The sequence below is a fragment of the Oryzias melastigma genome, linkage group LG23 (assembly GCF_002922805.2).
Source record: "Oryzias melastigma strain HK-1 linkage group LG23, ASM292280v2, whole genome shotgun sequence".
In the NCBI taxonomy this organism is placed as follows: domain Eukaryota; kingdom Metazoa; phylum Chordata; class Actinopteri; order Beloniformes; family Adrianichthyidae; genus Oryzias; species Oryzias melastigma.
In genome coordinates this window covers 10242322-10262844 of record NC_050534.1, presented here as the reverse complement: position 1 = coordinate 10262844, position 20523 = coordinate 10242322, and the positions used below count along the sequence as shown (strand labels likewise).

General features: G+C 38.8%; 2 protein-coding genes across 4 annotated transcripts in view; one reads left to right on the top strand and one right to left on the bottom strand.

Moving 5' to 3' along the window:
- The window catches only part of gxylt1b (glucoside xylosyltransferase 1b), a 109138-nt gene that overhangs the window by 52379 nt on the left and 36236 nt on the right, over positions 1-20523 (top strand). The window contains exon 8 of one of the 3 annotated variants that reach the window (XM_024286928.2): positions 9702-9810. The exons of the other annotated variants lie outside the window; for them this stretch is intronic. The gene's annotated coding sequence lies outside the window, so the exon portion shown is untranslated. Of the gene's footprint in view, positions 1-9701; positions 9811-20523 lie in introns of those variants that run through there. 3 annotated transcript variants of the gene reach the window in all.
- pdzrn4 (PDZ domain containing ring finger 4) overlaps positions 5612-20523 on the bottom strand; it is a 51267-nt gene continuing 36355 nt past the window's right edge. Inside the window, exons 4-9 of the mRNA XM_024286885.2 lie at positions 16293-16391; positions 13500-13562; positions 9993-10094; positions 9651-9770; positions 7380-8441; positions 5612-7299 (exon numbers count right to left, since the gene is read on the bottom strand). Coding sequence (XP_024142653.1) covers positions 6727-7299; positions 7380-8441; positions 9651-9770; positions 9993-10094; positions 13500-13562; positions 16293-16391 — 2019 coding nt within the window. The 3' untranslated portion in view covers positions 5612-6726. The remainder of the gene's footprint in view (positions 7300-7379; positions 8442-9650; positions 9771-9992; positions 10095-13499; positions 13563-16292; positions 16392-20523) is intronic.

Genomic DNA, 20523 nt, shown 5'->3' with positions numbered 1-20523 from the left:
ATTACAAAATCATCATTGGCCAGATGCAGAAATGTCGCAACTGTAGTCGGAAGCTGAATTTGCATATTTATACCAGAAGATTCTAACCGTATCGTGGTTCCGGTGATTTCTAGGGAAAAAGCGTAAATTTCATTCGAACTTTGGTCCAGGACTTCTGGTTAATGATGCTCTGGCGCCATCCTGGGGCCATGTTGCTTTCTGTGGCCAGGTCCTCTTGATTAATTCTGCTCCAAACAAGGCTGGGACTTATTGCGAATATGCTAACGTGGCTAACATCTAGCAGTGTCAGACTGTAGGTTGTGTCTGAATTCCCCCCTAATCCCTAAGTACTAAAAACTAAATAGTGCGGGACTATATAGTGCGCTGGATTTTAAAGGTAATTCGGACACGATGCTCACTACTTTTCTTTCGTTTATGAAAGAAAAGGGATATGAAATCACAGATTTTACGAAGTGAAAATCGGAAAAATATTAAAATTTCACGACGTTATTTATGACTCCACTGTGTTCTGATGGTGAAAATGTGGATGGTATATTCAAATACTATATTTAAACACGTTTTTTTGTTCAAAATTGTTCGACTGCAATGCGTTGTGGTCTATATCTGCTAACCTAGTGACCATCGATGTACGCTAGTTTTTCGCAAAGACTTCTGGGAAATTTCGAGAGCACTCGATTTGGAATCAGTTAATCCGGACAGTACTAGAAAATGGTGAACGCATTATATAGCAAATAAGGGAAAATTCTGACACAACCAATGTTTTTTTTTTTTTTTTTTTTAGCGTAATTACAGTTACGTTTGTTGTCGCGGTTTCTGTTTCCCCACATGTTGCAAACACATTTGGTAGTTTCTGGTATTGTGTAAACGCTTACACGGCTAATGAGTAGCCGTGTCGTAGTTTTTCTTTGTTTTTACCTGTTACTAACAAGGTTAGAAGTTAGCATAGTCACAGTAACATTTGTTTTAGCACTGTTTGTTTTTTCTTCAAATAAGGTTGGGAGCTACAGGTATTGTAAATAGGCTAACGCAGCTAATACTCCACACGTGACTAACATGTAGAATGTTGAAATACGTTCTAGAACGCAGCTAAAAAAGACTGACTTATTTGTGACTCTTACGGCTTATAGTCTGGTTGAAATACGGAGGAGTTAACATAAGATCAAAAATAGACCATTCGTTGACGTTGTGCCTTGTAATCCGGTCGGCCCTATACTGCGGAAAATACGAAAAGTTCCTGAAGCATCACATTTATGGCCACATTTTTAATTTGATAATCTCTTTTTGTCCTATTTATTCAGCAGAAAACAATCTTAAGCATAAATTCATGTCATATACATGTTACTCATTCAGTGTACCCTGTAATTTCAGTATCAGTATTTCCTTAATTTAAACTCATTTTCTCAAAGCCAGTGTTTTTAATTAACTGTTTTATTGCTTAAGCCAATAAAATATCTATTAACTTTGAAAAACGATGAAAAGCACATAAACGGGAGGATGTAAAACATCCCTATCGTGAAAGGAGGCTGTGTTTTTATTGTGATTGTAAAAAAAAAAAAGTATTGTTTCTTTTTATTTTTCTTCTCTTAAATAAAAAATAGGCTCATATATGCACAAGCAGTTTTCCCATAATGTCCTATTTTTTATAGCAAATTTTTCACAAATCAGTTTTGTATTTTCATATCTTTCTTTTTGTACTTCGTATACTTTCTTGTGTATATTTTACATTTGTAATAGCATGCTTTGTAATATTACTTAAAAGATAACTCTTTAATCATCCATCACTGCAGGTCTATGCACAACACACCCTGTATTTCTCATTATAGTGTCTAAACCTGCATCGTCGAAGAAAAAAAATCACTTTTTCCACATCTCGCTGCACAGCTTCAAAGCCATAATTAGATTAAAGAAAGCAAAGATATGATCTTTTTCATCACTGAACCAACACTTGTTTTTGCATGTATTGAACCAACTACTTTAGCTGTTGCTTTATTTTTACAGATTTAAGAAATTTTGTCTTTGGAGTGTTTGGAGAAACACACTTCGCCTTTGTGAGGCTGCATTCACACCAAACACAATTTGTGTATCAAATTTGTGCCCACAACCTCTCTTAGGACACACATCAAATTTATTGGTGGATGCTTGTCCAAAAGTGGCGTTCCCGCTGTGTGTGGGAGGAGCTTCTGTCCAAAGTTTTTAGCCTTGAAAAATTCGATTCTCTTCCGTGTTGGATTTTGAACTCCATTCGCTGATGACGTCATCAAAGTGTCTCGGGCCATAACTGAGTTACTGACTGGTCGATGCAACAAGAATTCTTTAACGTTTTCAAAACGCATTCCAATGTATAGTCACAGTGTCTCTAACCATAAGACAGTTCTGTTGTTTTTTTACATTCTCATCTCCGAGCCTTGATTTTAAGCTAAATACGGAATGCTTTTGTCCTGCACATCTCACATCTGTCATTGACTCTGTGGATCATCACGCTCATCACGACGTGTTGGGGACACCGAAAACATCAAAAAGTGATACGGAGGGGGCTCGAATCATTCGTCCATATATGTCGAATTGGGAATGAGAATGCATTCGATTGTTGTGCATTTGGTAACTGTATTGTAAACAAATTTGAAAGTCTAATGTAAGTTGCCCACATTCATGTCATTGAGATTACTCGGTTTTAGGGTGGCTTACTACTAGGGTTGTGGATCATTGCTTAGGTGGGGATCTGATTCAATTCACAAATCAAGCTCAATCGAACCACGATTCTTACTTTTTAATATAATGTTTGCTGCTATGTGTATGTGTGTAGGAAAATTTTAATTATTTGTATTTAGTTAATTTATACATTTAGTCTCATTTTTTGAACGGAAAAAAGCCCTCACTAGTTTTACTTTGAAAACCGGAAGCTTCACCGACACGAAGATTTGTCTACTCCTGGCGATAGTAGCACTGGTCTTTTGGTTTTGTTTTAGTTCATAAACTTAGAATCCAACAATATTCTGCATATCAGAGCAAAAATACATCGTCCCCAGATAATATTTTACTACACTCTACTATATTTATAAAGATCGCAAATCAGCGATCTTGGACGAAATATCGCGAATACCCGAGGACCCAGATACTCGTTACAGCCGTACTTACGGCACACCCCAGTTGTTACTAAAGGGACAGTCTCTATCTCCCTTATGGTAAGATACTTGTACAAGTGCTTACTACAACCTGACGTTTGCTGAAAACCTGTAGAAAAAAAGTCCTTGAACATTTTTGCTGTACGCTGTCTACGACCTTGCTAATTTGTCTGTGCCTCATTGGCTCTAGGTTTGCAATATTTGCAGCCTGTTTGATATGACTAATACACCTGTCTCAAAAACTCTTTACTGACTTCTTGTCTCCTCAAAATTGATCAATTACTAGATGGTTTCCATAATTTTATTCTTTATTATACGGTTTAACGGCCCCAAAGTTTCTTTCAGGGTCATGACAACAAAAAATCGTCCATCATTTGTCATACTTACAACAACCTCCCCCATGCAAAGCCTAAAAACTCTAGATCCAGCTTTTTGCTCATCTAAAAATCCAAATTCCTGCAGAATGTTGCTGCTTTTAAAAGGGTGTGAAGAACCATCTTTTTTAATAAGGCTTTAGTATAATCTGTTGTTTTGTCGCTTGGTTTTGTGAAATCTGTTTTTATGTTTTATGCTTTTTACCACTTCAAGATTTTTATGTAAAACTATCAAGTGTTCTACAAATTAAACGTATTAGTATTTCTTAATAAGCAGATCTGACTCCTCTGATGGATTACAAAGCTCTCCATTTGAAAGTCTTTTTGTGCTTAGACAACATTCAGTAGGATTGAGGCTTTTAGAAAGCTTCATCCTAACCGTTCTATAATCTTAAGCCTTAACATCAAAAACCGTAATATTAAATCATGTACCTTTGATCAAATCATTATGTTTAAACCATTCAAGAAACCCCAAACCCATTCCTGGTTGGTTAACACAGCACCACTGGTGTGCAACAAACATTGAAATACATGCAATTATCTTTGCTTTGCACCCTGGGATTAATCATTCATAATGTTAAGCTGATTGTAGCAATTTATTTCTCGGCTTCTGTTATCCGAATACCCCACACTGGATAGAAAATGAAGAAGTGGATTGGCTTTTAGAAAAAAAAAAAAAAAAAAAAAAAAATTGGGTGCAGTGCTTCCTGATTTGGAATTATGCATAAAGGCCCTGGTGATAGTGATGCCAGTCTGAAGGGTCTCATTAATTCCTCAGTTCAGTGAGCTGTGGACAGACACAGCAGACTGACAGAGATGAGAAGACTTCACTGGTGTCTCCTTAATGCTTTGAAATGCGAGTATAGTTTGGCTTTGATGCTTCCTATCGCTAAACAGGCGCATGCGTTCCTTAGACACACACCCTGCACACCATTCCACCCCCAACTGGTAAATCAGTCATCCCATAAGAATGCATGAATTTGGTAAATGAGGTAAATAACAGCGTTTCATCAAAATCCTTTGGTATCCTTAAAGGTACCAATGAAGGCCTGGAGGCTTGTAAGGAATGTTTGCAATTATCTCAGCTCCCATCTGGTTTTTATTTAGTGCAGTTAATCAACTATATGATCTTTCTATTATTTATTTGTGATGAACCCTGCAGTCTTAAATGAAGCTGACTGGATTTATAACTTCCAGAACAGAAGTATGTGGGCTGTGAAGCTTGTCTGACAGCAACAGTCCAAGTCAAGACATCAACAGAAGGTCATGAGGTTTTACAGACATTTTTGGCAAGGTTGATTAATGTTGTTTTTTTCCCAATTGGAAAATAGCGCATTGCGTACCTTCACTTGTCAATTGAGAGGTAAAAGTACAGTACATGCATGCTCCTAGATGATAGGATTTCTTGCTATTTGTATAAAACGAAATAATATTGTAATGACACTCTTCAGTGTGGAACCTGATGTGCACATGAGGCTGATTCTAAATTACTATCTAAATAATATTTTTCTATGATTTTCTAAATACTCAATGCAAATAACAGTATGTTGTTGAACAAATCTCCTAAAGATATATATTTTTCAAAATAAAAACCTTTAAATACACTGTTCCACATTATTTTGCACGACAGAGTTCCACATTTGCTAGATTCCTTTGAAATGAAAATGGTCATTTGTTGAATTTGTTGCACTAGGAGGTTATATATACTGAAATCAAAAGCTATTCCGATTAAAAACAAGTTACATTTGAACATAGGAGAACTTACTTTGTAGCAGCTTCACAATTTTTGCAACTATTTAATGTTTTGGAGAGTTTCTGCTGAATTTCTTTGCAGAGCTGCTGTTTGGATGTGATCTGCCTCCACCCTCAGAGATATTTTGCTTGAAGATGCTCCAAAGGTTCTAGAGTGTGTGTTATCTAGGTGTCACTGATGACACGTCTGATGATAAAGGGTTAAGCCATGACTTTAGGTTTTAGGTTAAGGCTAGTTTTTAAATAAAGCAGCTCGGGATAGAAGTTATGTGAAATGTGTTGACCAAAAACCAAAGTGTATCTTTTAATACATGCTAAATTTAAAAAGAATTAGACAAAAAAAAGCCAAGATACAAGTTGGTGTTTGTAGACAAAAAAAACTCATTTAGTGGTTTTCTTTATTACTGTCTTTTTCTTACAAACATCACCGTCAACAAATACTGAACTCAAGGCCTCTTAAATAAGTTGACAATAAAAGCAGCAATTTTAAATTATATCGATTTGAGAATTCCTTGAATATTGCTGCCTTATTAAGGTTTTCCTACCTCAATGTAAATTAGACAGACCATAAATGCATTATACAATGAATAACTAGTGTTATAAATAAAAATCTTGCAAACATTTTTTTAAATATAATTCAGAAATCAATTGATAAACCGTTAGAGAGAAACCCTCTCATTTAACCAAGTTTTAAAAGTCTTGATAGGAGCTTTGACTGCAAGTTGAGGTAAAAGTGTGACAAATATTTCCTTAAATAAAGACTGAAATGAGCCTTTAAGTTGAAAATTTGTCCTTTTCAGTGCTTTTGAATGAGTATTATACGTCATTTTAACTGTAAAAAATGTAATTGAAAGAGCAAAAAGGTTATTTCATTTCTGGTTTGTCTGGTACACAGTATGGTATAAAGTACAATCACATAGTCTACCTCAACAATGACAATTTGGTGATACAAATATAAATAATAAATTATAATAAAATGCTTACAGTACATTGACATTCAGTGTGAAAAAATCCTTACAAAACCTTGCAGAGAATACAAATTGTGAAAAATACTATAATTTCCTTATAAAAAAAATTGCCACCTTGAACGAGGCAAGTGAGACTGCTTCATAAGCTATTAAACGCTGTTGAATGACGAGACACATTACAAAGCTTACATTGAGTTACTTTCTGGTTCCTCCGATTTTTTTCATTCAATTTGAACTAACATGCTACTAATATATGAATTCCAACAAAAGCCTGTGTATAAAACATTAAAGTAATGTTTAGAATGGCTCAAATGTTGTACTCAAAGAGTTCATTGCTCATCAATGCTCAGTTCAAGGTCGTATTATCTATGCTACAGAACCCAACACCATCATTACATTATTTTAGAATTCCAGAAACACTTTTCAAAAAGCAAGCTGTGGTTTCTGAAATTCAGGCCACAAGTTAGAAAAAAAGTTTATTAACAGTTATGTATTGTTTAAAGGTGTCTGTTAAACAGTAGTGACAGATAGAAAGGCATTATGTACTTTGGAACCTTCTTGAACTCTTGCACCATGACTCATCAGTTCTTGGATGGTCATCCAATTGTCCAGGATCTTTTTATTTCGCTTCTTCATCATCTTCCTGTGGCTGAGCTCTAAGATATTGATCTCCTTCCGGCCCTCGGCTCCACTTGTCGGTCCCTCTTTCAGACAGTCAAGGCGACTTTTCTGCATGAACTCTCTCCTCTTCCGTTGCTCCCTGGCTCGTGCCAAGTGCTGTTTTCGCTCCTCTTTGCTCCAGTAGCGACCCATCTTCATCTCGCTCATTGCGTCGTCGTCTGTAGTCATACCGCCACTCCTCTCCTCCCTGATCCGAAGGGCCCGCTCTCGGAGTATGCGGTCTCGAGCGGGTCTTCGTGCAACGTAGCGCGTCCCGTCAGCACGAACTTTTACTTTCCATTCCAGGCGCGGTTCTCCGGCACGACCGCTTCGGAGCCCAGGATCTCGACAGAGACTCAAGAGACTCAACTGACTCTGAGAGTATTCCAGGGATGAGTGCTGTTGTAGGAGTTGCATATAGCTCTGTAACAAAGTGTTTTATTAGCATGGAGTTATTGCTCAAAAACAGCTTTGAGTTTGTGTTTCTTTATTTGATAACATACCTGGAGTTGCTTAGTTCCTCCTTGTCCGTGATATGTGGCAGTTTGGTATGCACTACCGCAGGGAATCCCTCTTCTTGAGTCTCTGGTCCTCCCCTTTCTCTCACATCTCTCATCATCTGCTGGTAGGGCTGGATCTGACTCAGATCTGGAGGGATTGGTCTGGTCTGGGCTGCTTGAGATAACTGGACCTGGATCTGCTGGTCTGCAACTTCTAGTCTCCCCTTGGGGCTTAGGAATTGGGATGGGAGCACTGGGTGTGACGGAGGCTAGACTGAGGTTTTTCTGGTTGGTGATCCTGATGTGTCTCTGCAGAGAGTGATCAGGAGATCTCTCCATACCTAGAGGTGTCGATCGTGCACTCTCTGCTGTGTTGTAGGCACTAGAACTGTCCTTTTCTCTGATCTTATCATTGTCCAACCTTTCTGGGTATTCGTGGATGTCGGCCAATCTGCCATACCGCTTGTGTACTTCTTTGGGGCTCCGTCCTGGTGAGTGAGGTGACGGCTGGGAGTGCTCCACCTGGCAGGATTGACGAAGTTGGTGGGCTTTCATGATGCTCTGGCATTCTAGCTCAATGCTACGCAGTTCTTCGTTTAGCATCCTTAATTCCTGCTCCACCCCTCCGTCTTCTTTCTCATCATCTTCACCGTCTCCCTCCCGCCCACTTTGCTCAGTGAGGCTGCATTCTATACTGTGTCGAATGGAGTACACGCCGCATTCACCTCCATTCCGAATTTGACACTTGAGTTCCAACAACTGCTGAAAGCAGTTCTCCAAACCAAGGACACCGCCTCCACTATTGCGAATATTTACTACCCTTTCGTGGCTTTGGTCTGAGGGTAGTGCTCTTGTACCCTGTGTTTCCTGTGGCACAACAAGCCCTCTCCTTATGCGAGGATACCCCGATCGCCATTGATCTCTAAGACAATGTGGTGTGTTCCTTCTGTGAAGTCTGACCAGAAGGGGTTGGTGCTCGGGACTGTCTGTACTGCGCCCAAACCCGCTGTCTTGATTGTTGGAGGAACAGGTAGCTGTGTCTGTTGTCGTCTCCTCTTCAAGAAGCTGGAATATGGGCAGAAAATGGTGCGTTAGCTAGGCGTGTTTTAGCTATAGTCACCTACTGAATGCAAAAGGAAAATCAAGTTCATATCCATGTTTTTCTTTTTTCAGAGATTCTATTGTGAGCACTTGGTGAAACATGATGGTTTCACCACTGAAACCATCATGTTTCACTTGGGGTGTAACCATGTGATTCATAGTAACGATTCATAGTAACACCGAGCGGTCTGGCTAATGGAGCACTTCATTAACCAAATATGAAAGGATTTGTGATAATTTCAAAAACATAGATGGCCTTAAAATAGCCTACCTTTAATTCATTGTGTTAAGAAAAAATAGAAAAAAATTGAAATTGTGACTTTAAAGCTGTGAATCGAATCGGCTTGACTGAATTATTACATCCCTAATTCATAGCCATCGTTGCTTCATGTAATATGATCCGATTCATTGACATAAAATCGATCCAGGGCATCTTTAGCTAAAAACTCAAACCTGCGTGACTCAGAGATAAATACCTGGTACTGAACAGTGCAGGTAAAGTTTTCTAGATTCCTTGTATTTCTTTAAAGTCAAGAGTTGAATTATAATGATGGCTTGATCATTTGTTGCTGCCGTCACGTCTTGTCCGCTGTAATGACACGTGGTTTATACATTACAGTCAAATAAACCTAATGTGTCTCAATCCAAATGTAGTTTCAAATACCGATTGTAATTGATTTAATTCCTTTTTAAAGGATTTTATAAGGTTTGGGCAGCTCCAGGCCTCGAGGGCCGCATTAGTGCCACATTCCAACAAAACCACTTCAGGCATGTTTCAAATTGGCTGGACACACCTGAGCCAGGTATTCCGGCATGAGTAGGGCTTGGATGTCTGGAAATCATATAGACTTCAGCCTTCATGGCCTAGAGTTGCCTATCCCTGGTGTAGACCATTTATTCATTCATCTTCGAAGCTGCTTGTCCCTTTCTGGGTCACGGGGGTGCCGGAGCCTAACCCGGCTACTGATGGTCGAAGGCAGGGTATACCCTAGATAGGTCAGCAGTCTGTCACTAGTATAGACCGATTTGTTTTATAGCTTGTCTCAGAGAGATCGATCAGCTCGGATCATGGAATACAAACGACTCATCGATTTTGTCAATTGTTACACCCCTAGTATATTTTATTCAAATCTGTCTCATTTCATTAGGTCATGCTTCATGTGGACTCCTCACTTGTTCTCCCCTGTCAAAGCCAAGTTCCCTTTGCCTCTTTCTCTCTTCCAGGATCTCCATCTTCAGCTCCTCAACAAGCTCCTGTTGCTCCTCATCCAGCCATTCGGCTTCCTCTTCCAGCTGTAATCACAAACTCTTGTCAGACACCCTACTTTCTTGTTTTCTACTTATACGGATGGTAGTTTGTATGTGTGAAACGGGACTCCAAGGAATTGCACTGACAGGAATGATAAGGGTATAAAAAAGGGAATGGCTCTTAGTGGGCATTTCTTTATATTTGACATGACACCAGCTGTCAACACAGGGCAGGAGGGCTGCATAGGTGTGTGTGCCTGTGTTTACCTGGATTTCTGGCCTTGTCACCAGCAACGTGATGCTCCTTGCCTCTTCACTTGACAACAAGGTGACAGATTTCCCTCGGTCTTGCACTTCACAGCCATTTATCTGCACATCAAAGACAAAGATAGATGCACACGCCATTGAGAAAGTGCCTGTTTTATGTCCACATCCTCCCAAAAAGCATATGTAATTTTATCACCCATTAACTTACCAGGAAAGAAAAGGACTGTACCACAATACAACTCATTGATCATATTTTTACAAGACGCCTCAGCTCATCTCCTGAGCACATTTCTCCACCTGCCTTCCACCCCCTTCCTTCTCCATTAGTCTTTTTTTTTGCACATATTTCTTTCTCTCTGCATGTCTACTCCGTTGTCCCCTTTTGTCCCTCCGTGAATACACAGGAGACACATGGACCGGCTGCGAGCCCGGCAAAGAAAGTCAATTGCGCTCACCTCACCATGTAGACATACAATTAACTGTTCTTTGACAGGAGGCGTTCATCTTTTCGTCACTAGAGTAATGGGGCTGTCAGATGGAGATAACAGGGTTAGAAGTACAGCATGCCGCTCTCTTCCACAATCATTTGTAGGAAACAAACACTACATTGAGAGAACGAATACAAGAAATAAAAGCAGATTTGGTCGACTTGAATTTAAATGTTAGTTTATGTACTGTATTTTCCATACAATAAGGTGCATCCGATTATAAGGTGCACTGTCAAAAATCTGTGCTTTTGGGCACATTGAACCATAAGGTGCATTAAGCAAGACAAAAGAGTCAAAGATAAGTCAGTCATTTAGTCAGACTTTATTAATTCTGTTAATGTAACTGGGTCAAGTTCCAAGCTATACTTTGTGTTGAGTTCCAGTGTTGATGGAAGATAACTCCAGGTTGTTTTCAATGGGTCTTTTCTGTTTGGAGTCAACAGCTATCTCCACAGATCTGCTTTTAATCCTCAACCACAGCAGTATGCCCACATGCTGGTCGGCACAGGCTACGTGAACTTGGTGAGTTTAGGTACCTTAAGTACCATACAGGTAACACAATGACAATATACAATGAACCACACGAGACAAAATATTTGATATATTCACAATAACTCCAGAACTCGTTTTGAACACACTACACGATGGCCACGCTAGAATTGTCAGCCCCGTTACCATAATAACAACAACTAATAAAAACAAACAAAAGAGGCTAAAATCACTAAAACAAACGTTACTGTGACTACACTAACTCCCAACTTTGTCAGTAACACATAAACAGAATGCAGTGCGACACAGCTACACTTTAGCCAAATTTACAATAACACCCAAACTTGTCTGCAACTCGTAAAAAACTGCTTGAACAAACATTATTGTGACTATGCTATCTCCCAATTTTCAGTCTGACACCGCTACGTTAGCCTTGTTAGCTTATTTCCAATAACACCTAAGCTTGTTTGCAACACACAAAAAAACAGACAGAATACTACTAAAGCAAACAAAATGGTGACTATGCCAACTCTCAACCTCGTTACTACACCAATTACTAAAAAAACCCAGTCTGACGTGTTAGCTGCATAAGCAAATTCACTACATCACCAAACATTGTTTGGAATAGTAAAAAAACAGACTTAAACTTTGACAGAGCGCTGTGTACCTCCTAAAATTGCTTCGACATTAATAAGCACGAGAAGGAATCCATATATTTGGTTCACTGTTGTTTTTCGAAAAAAATAAAGCTTAAAAGTTTGCCTTGGAGTGTGGAAAATACAGTACCAAGACCAATAAAAATATTGAACTTAAAAGTTAAAAGAACATCTTTAAGACAAGAAACGTATGTTTTTGCATCAGAATGTGCAGTACCATGGGTATTCTCATAGTCATTAATACACTGGACAAATGATAATCATACACAGCTGTTCTCACTTGAGTTAATGAGTGTATTTAAGTGTCTGTTTTTCTGTTCATTCTTTAGGTTTCAGTTCACCCTTTGATTTTCTCCGTTTCACAGTTAGTTGATCTTTAAATTAATTTAATAATCTTTTGAGTTTACACTACAAGACTGGTCTACTGCATTCTGTACAATTATCAGCATGAAGCCCAATGAGGAAATTATTTTGTGATATTGAGCCATTTAAATACATTTTCGGTCAATATTAGCAATTTTTATTGACAAAAATTAAGAAATCATCAATGGTTAATTTATGTTTCCACAGGCTGGTGTCTGTATGAACATAAATTAGCCAACATTCATTTTTTGGAGTTAAATCAAACTTTCTAACATTGAAGTTCAGAAGAATTGTTCATATTTTGTAACCTGCCTCTGCTGGTTATTCAAGGAACTGCAACACTTTGAAATTCCTGGTTTGTATCAATTTCAGACACAGAAGGTGGAGTCTTTGTGTCATTTGTTGTGTATTTTATACAATCAAGTGAATAGAAATGTTATTTTGTGATCATATTATGAATCTGAGAAGACTTCACCCATAAATGGAGCCAAACATTCCCCCAAAATGCTCATGAGATGCAGGAAGTGCAGAAAAAGGTAAAAGTATACCATCCTTTTGAAGCAGATATTTTCCCTATTGAATCCAATAACCAGACTAAAAAATGTAGTCCAATTTGACCAAAAATCAATACAAATATAAACACCTACTTGTTACTAATGACTCTTGTATTCCAAACACTTATGGTTTGGTCAAAAATGGAATCAATCAGCTGCCGGTGCTGGAGGTGTTGCTCCTCTGGTTGGGCATAGAAGTGCAACATTAAATAGAAACAAATCTATTCACACTCTCAGGACCCATAGGGGTCTCCTGCATAATGAGACACGAGGCGAGACTGTGACTAACTGGAGTCCTGGAGAAGATGTAGTGCCTTGTAGAACAGCAACTAAGCACTTTAATTTCCCAGATAAAATGAGATTATTAAATATGCATGTCCTTGCACAGACCACCAAAAGCTCAAATAATGTTTCCAAAAATAAAATCTTCCAGTGGCCTGAAGGATCAGTTTTCATCGATTTATCAAAAAACAGAAAACCATTTTTATGTAGTTGATTTAAAAATTGAAGTTGATGTATGATAGATTAGAAACATGACAAAAATTATAAATACTTTACTAAAACATAATTTAGTTTGCAATGTCTACATAGAACTCCGGTTTCTATAGATGCAAGCATCGGTCCCTAACCCTTTGAGGGCCACAGGCCAGTTGATGTCAGACAATATTATTGTGGGTCGAGGATGAAGTTGACCTCCATTTTTTAGCTTCTGGCTTCTATTAAATTTTAAGGGAAAAGTTAAGTGAAAATCTATGGTTATGCTACAGTCACATATCCCAAAACTCCCCCCCATGGTGACCTAAATCCAGTTATTTAGCAAATTCAGCAGGTACTCAGGAGGCGGCAATCGCTGCGGAGCTTTTCAGAAGAAGTTCAAACTAAAACAGTGACAGGACAATTTTTTTACATCAGTCAGTGGCCGCCCACAAACATTTAAACCATTTATAAGATTTATACCTGCAGAATACGATCTCCTTGCTTGATGCGTCCGTCTTTTGCTGCTATGCTGTTTGGCTCCACCTGCATGAAACCACACAGAGGTCAGTGAGAGCTGCAACGTCCCACCACAGTTCAAATCTGCAGATCAGCACTTTTAATAGAGACCCAGTGGTGAATATTGTGTTTTTAATATGTTTTTCAGGGATTTTTCTCACAATGGACACATTTAAAGAAATTTGAGATTAAAATAGCATTTTTTTGTATTTCTTTATTCAAATTGCTCCACATGGGGGAGGGGAAGAGGGGGAGGGATGGCTCTTCAAGAGTCGAGCGCAAAACTCAAAAGTGAATTTCTAATTAACTTTTGACTCTCTGTGAAATTACACTAAAAGTAGTGAAGCATTTAATTTAAAAATATTATTTTTTATAAAATTTTATTATTGAGTTGATTTAAACATCAACTAAAAAAAATAATTTGGGGAAAATTAATTATTTTAATTGAAACAAATTTTTTGCATTAAATCAAAAGATGTTTGGAGTGTATTTTTACTTAAAAAAACAGCCTCAATATGGGGGTTCCTCCTAGATTTCATCTACTAAAAGTGTCCCAATCCATCCATGGCACAGAAATCTTGTTCAGGTAAAAGGGAATAAATCAAAAAACATGAAAAGGAACTTGATAGCAACACAGAAACAACTCTATTTATGCTGGATGAAGCGTTGAGTCCTGTTTTCCAGAAACCCTTCCCAGTGGGAACGCACGTATGCCGAACGACGCAGCGCGATCGTTTCATAAAACTTTGTTGTTCGAGCTTTGAAGATCAAGAGCGATGGCAGCACGTGGAAACAAAGTAGGAACGGAGGAAGAAAAAAAAAAAATCCCAAAGTCGCCCCCGATGGTATCCACACATGCATTTTAATGAAGAAGATTAGCATTTTGTGCTTTTATCTAACAAAAATAGATGTGTTGGTGGGAGCCCGTCAGTGCTGGTGGTTTTCCTGCTTTCGTTAGCTTCAGTAGGAACAGGTGGAAAACGGGAGGAATAACCGGCAGTTTCTCTCGGTTAATACAGTAAGCTGCTAAATAGTCCCCGAGCTTTCAGTCTCCGATGCCTTTCTTTGTGTGGCTGAGCTAATCCTCATTGCAGCTCTTACTTTTCACAGCCTTGCTTTTGTGCTCATAATGGGATTGAAACTGCACCTGTCGTCAACGGAAACCTTGTTGTTCCTCACAATTGTAAATGCGTTTGTCTCGAGTCGCTCAATTTGTTACAACTCAGCCTTTATCGGCAATTATCCGAGGGGAAGTCTCTTTTTATGAGCCAAGTCAGGGTTTGAATAAACACAAATGTCTATTATGCCGCCGTCTCTTTGACTTGTGTGCTTGGTATTCAGGCGGGTGGAGAAATGTGAGGAGCGGAGGTTGTAGCTGATTAAAAACCTTCAATTAGAACATGTTAAAAGAGCAAAAATGATAAAGGAATACAATTTCAAACCTTAATTCTTCTGTGATCATGCATGTCTTAATCCAAATGGATTATTTAAAACACTTAATAGATATCACAACTATTATTAGTTAATGCATTCTTAAGCAATAATTAACTTTTAAATTAATCGTAAACACATACTTTTATGCATTATTTTTAGGACTGTCAATGTTAACGCATTAACACACGTGATTCATTTTATAAAAATAACGGTTAATATTTATTAATGCAAATAATTAGACTTTGCGAAGCAACTGTCTTCCGCTTTACGTTGGACGATCAAGCTTCCATGTTATCTTCTGATAATGCACACTATGTCGGGCATTATCCTACTTGTACCTTGCTCACTTAGAAAAGAAATAAATATTAAACTGATTTTTAGTACTTTATTCTTATTATTTTTTTGGTTTAGATCGCTTTTTCACAAAAAAACGGACTATTTGATATGTTGTGCAGCCTGTTGTCATGGTAACACGACAACGCATTGCTGAGCCAGCACCAAACTCCACTGCAGTGGCAAAGGAAAGCAATATACAAAAAAGTGAAACATTGGATCCATTAACAAAAGTTCTGTAATTTGTTTCACTTAAATTATGCATTACCAAACATTAACAAAGGGACCTGTTGGGTTATTTTTTCAATCCAATTCTTGGTTTATTCATTTTGGGATGTTTTGTTTTGAAGCAGTAATAATGTCTTGGGTTATAGTGGTTTTATAGTGGTAAACACTATATGTTTTTCTTTACCTGAGTTAAAAACCCAGAACAAAGTTAGTCCCTTTTTTTTAACCTCAAAGTTGGGCTAAAAACAATCAAAGACACTCATCATCATTATTGGGATCTAAGGAACAGATTCTGTCATTTTTTAAGGTCTGATAGTTGAGCATATTTTACAGGAATTCCTGAGCCAAGGGCACATTCCCTGGACCGAACCAAAACAATCCGCTGAAGGTGTGATAAGTAGAACCCGTTGTCATGGAAACCTACCACCCTCCCCTCTCCATGACCCTTTCCCTAGATTTCAACGGCTTGGTGACTTTCTGTCCATTTGAGTGGACCATTTTGTCCATCTTAAATCAATGTACTTCTATGTTGACATAATTCCTGTATCCTCATCATGTGTCTTTTCTGGTCGATTAGTGCCTCCAGATTTGCGTGGTTGCTCCCCACCATTGGGCAATGTGTCTTGTATGTGTTGCCTTAAACAACAAATTTCCCTCGGGATTAATAAAGTATATATCTGTCTATCTATAGACTTTATTCTTTTTGTGCCAAAGCGATAAAACGAAGAAGTGATTATTAGAGTCAGGTTAGCTTCTCTGCACCTGGCTGACGTAGATGCCGGTGTCCTCCTCATCATCGGTCCGGTAGCACAGGGTCAGTCCGAGCTTTTCCTGACTGTTCTGCCTGCACAGCTCCACCTCCTGAAACGTAAAACAACTCTTGATAGGAACACTGCAGCTTAGTTTGAAGCCAGGGACACACTTTGGACACAAATGAAAGTGTAAGTTTGCGTACGACTTATTTCATGAACCTTTTTCTGTAACACTCGCACTCCTAATACCTCTAATTTCTCTCGTTGAAATCCAACTCTTCAGACAATTGGAGATCTTCACTCTTCCTAAGAACTGTGGTAGTACTTTCTAAAATACCTCCTTTTGTTCCATTTTCTCATGAATGTCTACCAATTTGCAGAAACTATATCCTAGAGAACAACACAGATTTTTTTTTCAATTTTTGTTAAAACTGCGTAATCATCATTAGTAGAACACTTTTGAGTGGGACTTTAAAAATGAATGGGCCCAGATTGACTAAGATCCAAAAGAATGAGCGCACAATTGCAACCAAATAAATAGAATGTCCTGTTTGTTCAGGATTTTTGAGTAAAGTCAATGGATAACGGCTGTTTTTAAATTAGCACATTACATTGCTCACGCTAAGTCAATTGAAAGAAGAGAAAGCTGGAGTGCTTCTAGCCAGAAAAATGAAACAGACCGTAACCCTTGAAGATAGTCTGACATTTATGACGCACATGGTGCTAAATATTTAAATCTGCTCTACTGTTTTTTTTTTGTTGCCAGAGAACAATAATGCATATTTATGTCTAATATAGATTACATGCATCATTTTGCCTGTGTAGTCCCTTTAATCCAGTTACTATTTTCAATGTTTCCACAGGTTTTTTTTTTATTTAACCAGCTAACATTTATCTCCAAGATCTCTGCAGCGCTGAGCTGAACATCTGTAGACATCAAACTGAGCTGAGCATAGAAAAATGCTGAGCAGCCCCTTTTTTTCTTCTCCAATTTTAGTCCCCTGTTTCCTTTTGAGAAGCTGTCTAAAAAAGGTAATCAGGCAAAGATAACGGCGGTTAGTCTTTATTAACCTCGAACACCCAAATACTTCACATCTCTGCCTTGGAAGAGGGGGATTCTGCATGGGGGTAATAAAAAAAAAAAAGGAGCGATGGGGGAGGTTGTAGAATTTGAGCCCACACCCGTCAATTTTTTTTGTCAAGTTCCACAGCAGAGATTAAGATCTGAAGAAATTCATTTTGGTGGAATTTAATCCCCATAACCCCAGTAAATGTCTGTGACCTTTAAAGGCTGAGGAGTTATATTTTAACACCGAACAACCAAGCTGTGCGGCTAAACAGCTCATATCAGTGCAAACTGTGCTCAATAAATCCCTATTTGCAGCTTGATAAGTGAGGAGTGACACAATCCTACACAGAAGAAACTAGAGTGATTTGGAATTAATCTTTGCTGAAAAGCTTTAAAAAAAAATGCCGCCGACGGCAGGGGGGTAGTGTAAAACATCTGGAAAAGTGCTTGTGTCTGGCACGCGCTCAAATGTTAACCCGTGTTTCTACAGTAATTACTGTTAAGTGTAATGGTCTCTGGCTCATTGTTTCCTCATTAGATAGCGCGGTGGCCTTTCAGCTGCTCGCAGCACCCATTTTTTTAAAGCTCTGATCATTTGTTAAAAGAAAGCTTCATTTTCTTTTTACGTTTCAGTGCGTGCTTGTTTTAAGCACATTTTAAGTGAACAAATACAAAAAGCCTCGGCCACAACTGTCTTTACCGGTGGATACGGTTGTCTGCAGCGGAAAAATGGGCCAATCTGTATCGTCCACGCACAGATCGTTGAAGATCGTAGACCTCTATGTGAACTCGGAGAGCTAAAATCTTCATGCACATTTTTTTCCTACGGGTATGCTGCGGGTGATAGGTCATAACAAACACTTATACACGTAAGGATGAAGTAGGCATAGACCGTTGTTAAGAACCGGACATAACAAGTGTTGAGGTCCTCCATAGAAAATGCATTACCTCCAGTCCTTGTGAAATCAGGACAGAGCCTTCACTGTCACTTCCTGATACGTCTACCACCATATTGCAACCGATTGGCGCCTCTCGCCAGCGATTAGTCCAAGTCGGTCTGAGTCACTGTTGTAGAGGAACTACTGTCGCCCATCATTAGTGAGCTTGTTCTGGGTTGTTCGCAGTCCACACACCATCCACTGAAAGCGGATCGGGTACATCTGTCAATCAAACGTTAGAGGCGTGGCTAGCGGGAGTCACATGCTTTTACTGAGGCATCTGATTGGTCAGTTTATAACTTGAATAACTGGTGAAAAAAAAAATATATATATTTAAAAAAACCATTGGGATTATAAAGAACCCACGGGTACTTCCTATTTGGAACATAATATTCATGTCAACAGAAGTAGGTGAGACTTAACCGACACAGTCAGTACAGAGTAAGTACGCTCACCTTACTACCAATGGGACAGTACGACAGGGCACTGTACGACAGCATCACCAGTGCGTCATAAGTGCGATCAAATTATATTAGCCTTACGAATACTTAACATACACGACAATCAAATGTTCTATTTTAATGATGTTCCTTGAGGTAGCTGAACAAGACTTAAGGGAACTGTACAACACACCTACGCCTCCCTTATAGTTAAAGTCCCATCAGCTGTCATGCACCTAGTTGTGTGAAATTTGTTCTCCGCATTTGACTCCTGCAGACAGCTGCGCTCGGGAATCATTTGGTGGTTTAACCCCAGTCCAACCCCTTAATGCCGAGTGTCAACCAGGGAGGCACTGGATCCCATTTTTAAAGTCTTTGGTAGGACTCATCCTGGATTTGAACTCACGATCTTCCAGTCTCAGGGCAGACACTCTACCATAGGGACACTGAACTGGAGCCACTAGGCCCGAGTTGTTGCTCAGTCTATGACACTTCATGGGCCATGACAACCAAAAAAACCTTGCAGGATTATTCAAGACATTCGGAAGGTACACGACCATGGAGGATAACTGGTGTTGCTTGTTTTTTTTTTCGCTGTCCAGGGCGTAGAGCAGGGGTCACCAACCTTTTTGGAACTGCGGGCTACTTCATGGGTACTGAATCATACAAAGGGCTACCAGTTTGAAATAATACATTTGCTTAGTTTGCCTTTCGTTCTACATTATTAATAATGAATAATGATACTTCTCTATGTGAAGACACTGATTTCTTAGCATAATTATCAATAATGACAACAAGCTAGGAAACAGATATCAATATTCAGAACTTTATTAATCTCAACAGATCTTTCACATTTTGAGGTAATGAACAAATGAAATGTTTTTAACTATAATTATAATTATAACTTATTAATTAATTATTATTAATTAATTATAACTATTATTAGTGGATACGCTCCTCAAACGCTTTAATTCAGTCTCATGAACCCATCACTTTATTTTCCTTAAACCTCCGAACACGTTTAGTGACAGATCCCACAGAAGACAAGAATCTGCGCACGGTGCGTTCACTGAGCTAAGGACATAAGCGAACAGCCACTCGGCCCAACTCAGTCTTTGTCATTTTTAAACAATCTGCAGCACAACAAATCAGTTTTTCAGAGAACTCTTCAACACAATTTAATCAATCGATTATATCCGTATCAGTGCCGGTGTTCTATGTTTTCTCTGATAAACTGCTTCGTTTTACTGCCGATATCCGGGGCTCAGTGAACGCACCATTCAGAAACACTCAGCAGCTCTGGGTTCTGTTTCCATTACACATGAAACTTGAACCAAATTCTAGGAATTTTTAAAAAACAATGTCAGAATGATACGGTTTTATAATAATGCGATAAAATACAAATCAACTGACGCGATAAGTCATTTAACACGGCGATGAATGTGTGTGTGTTTTTTTTATTTGATTTACTAAAAAGGAGCATTTGAGTGACGTCACGTCAGCGTGCCGCGCTGGCTCGCGCAGCGAGTCCATTGACAGTCTCAGATGCAAGTCAGAAGTCTGTTCAGTAGTATGTAAAAGGATGTCCAGAACAAGTATTCAGGCTGCAGAAGTGCGGCTACAGATGAAGCTATGAGGAAATCTTCGTTATTGATTTTACAGAGGAGATGTGACGCTGATCTCTCATGGTGCCCGCTGTTCTGTACTCGGACAGACACATTTAATTAGACAAAAGTCAATTTCCATTGCAGTTCTGCGAAAAATGTCCATATCCATTTCAATACGCCCCAAAAC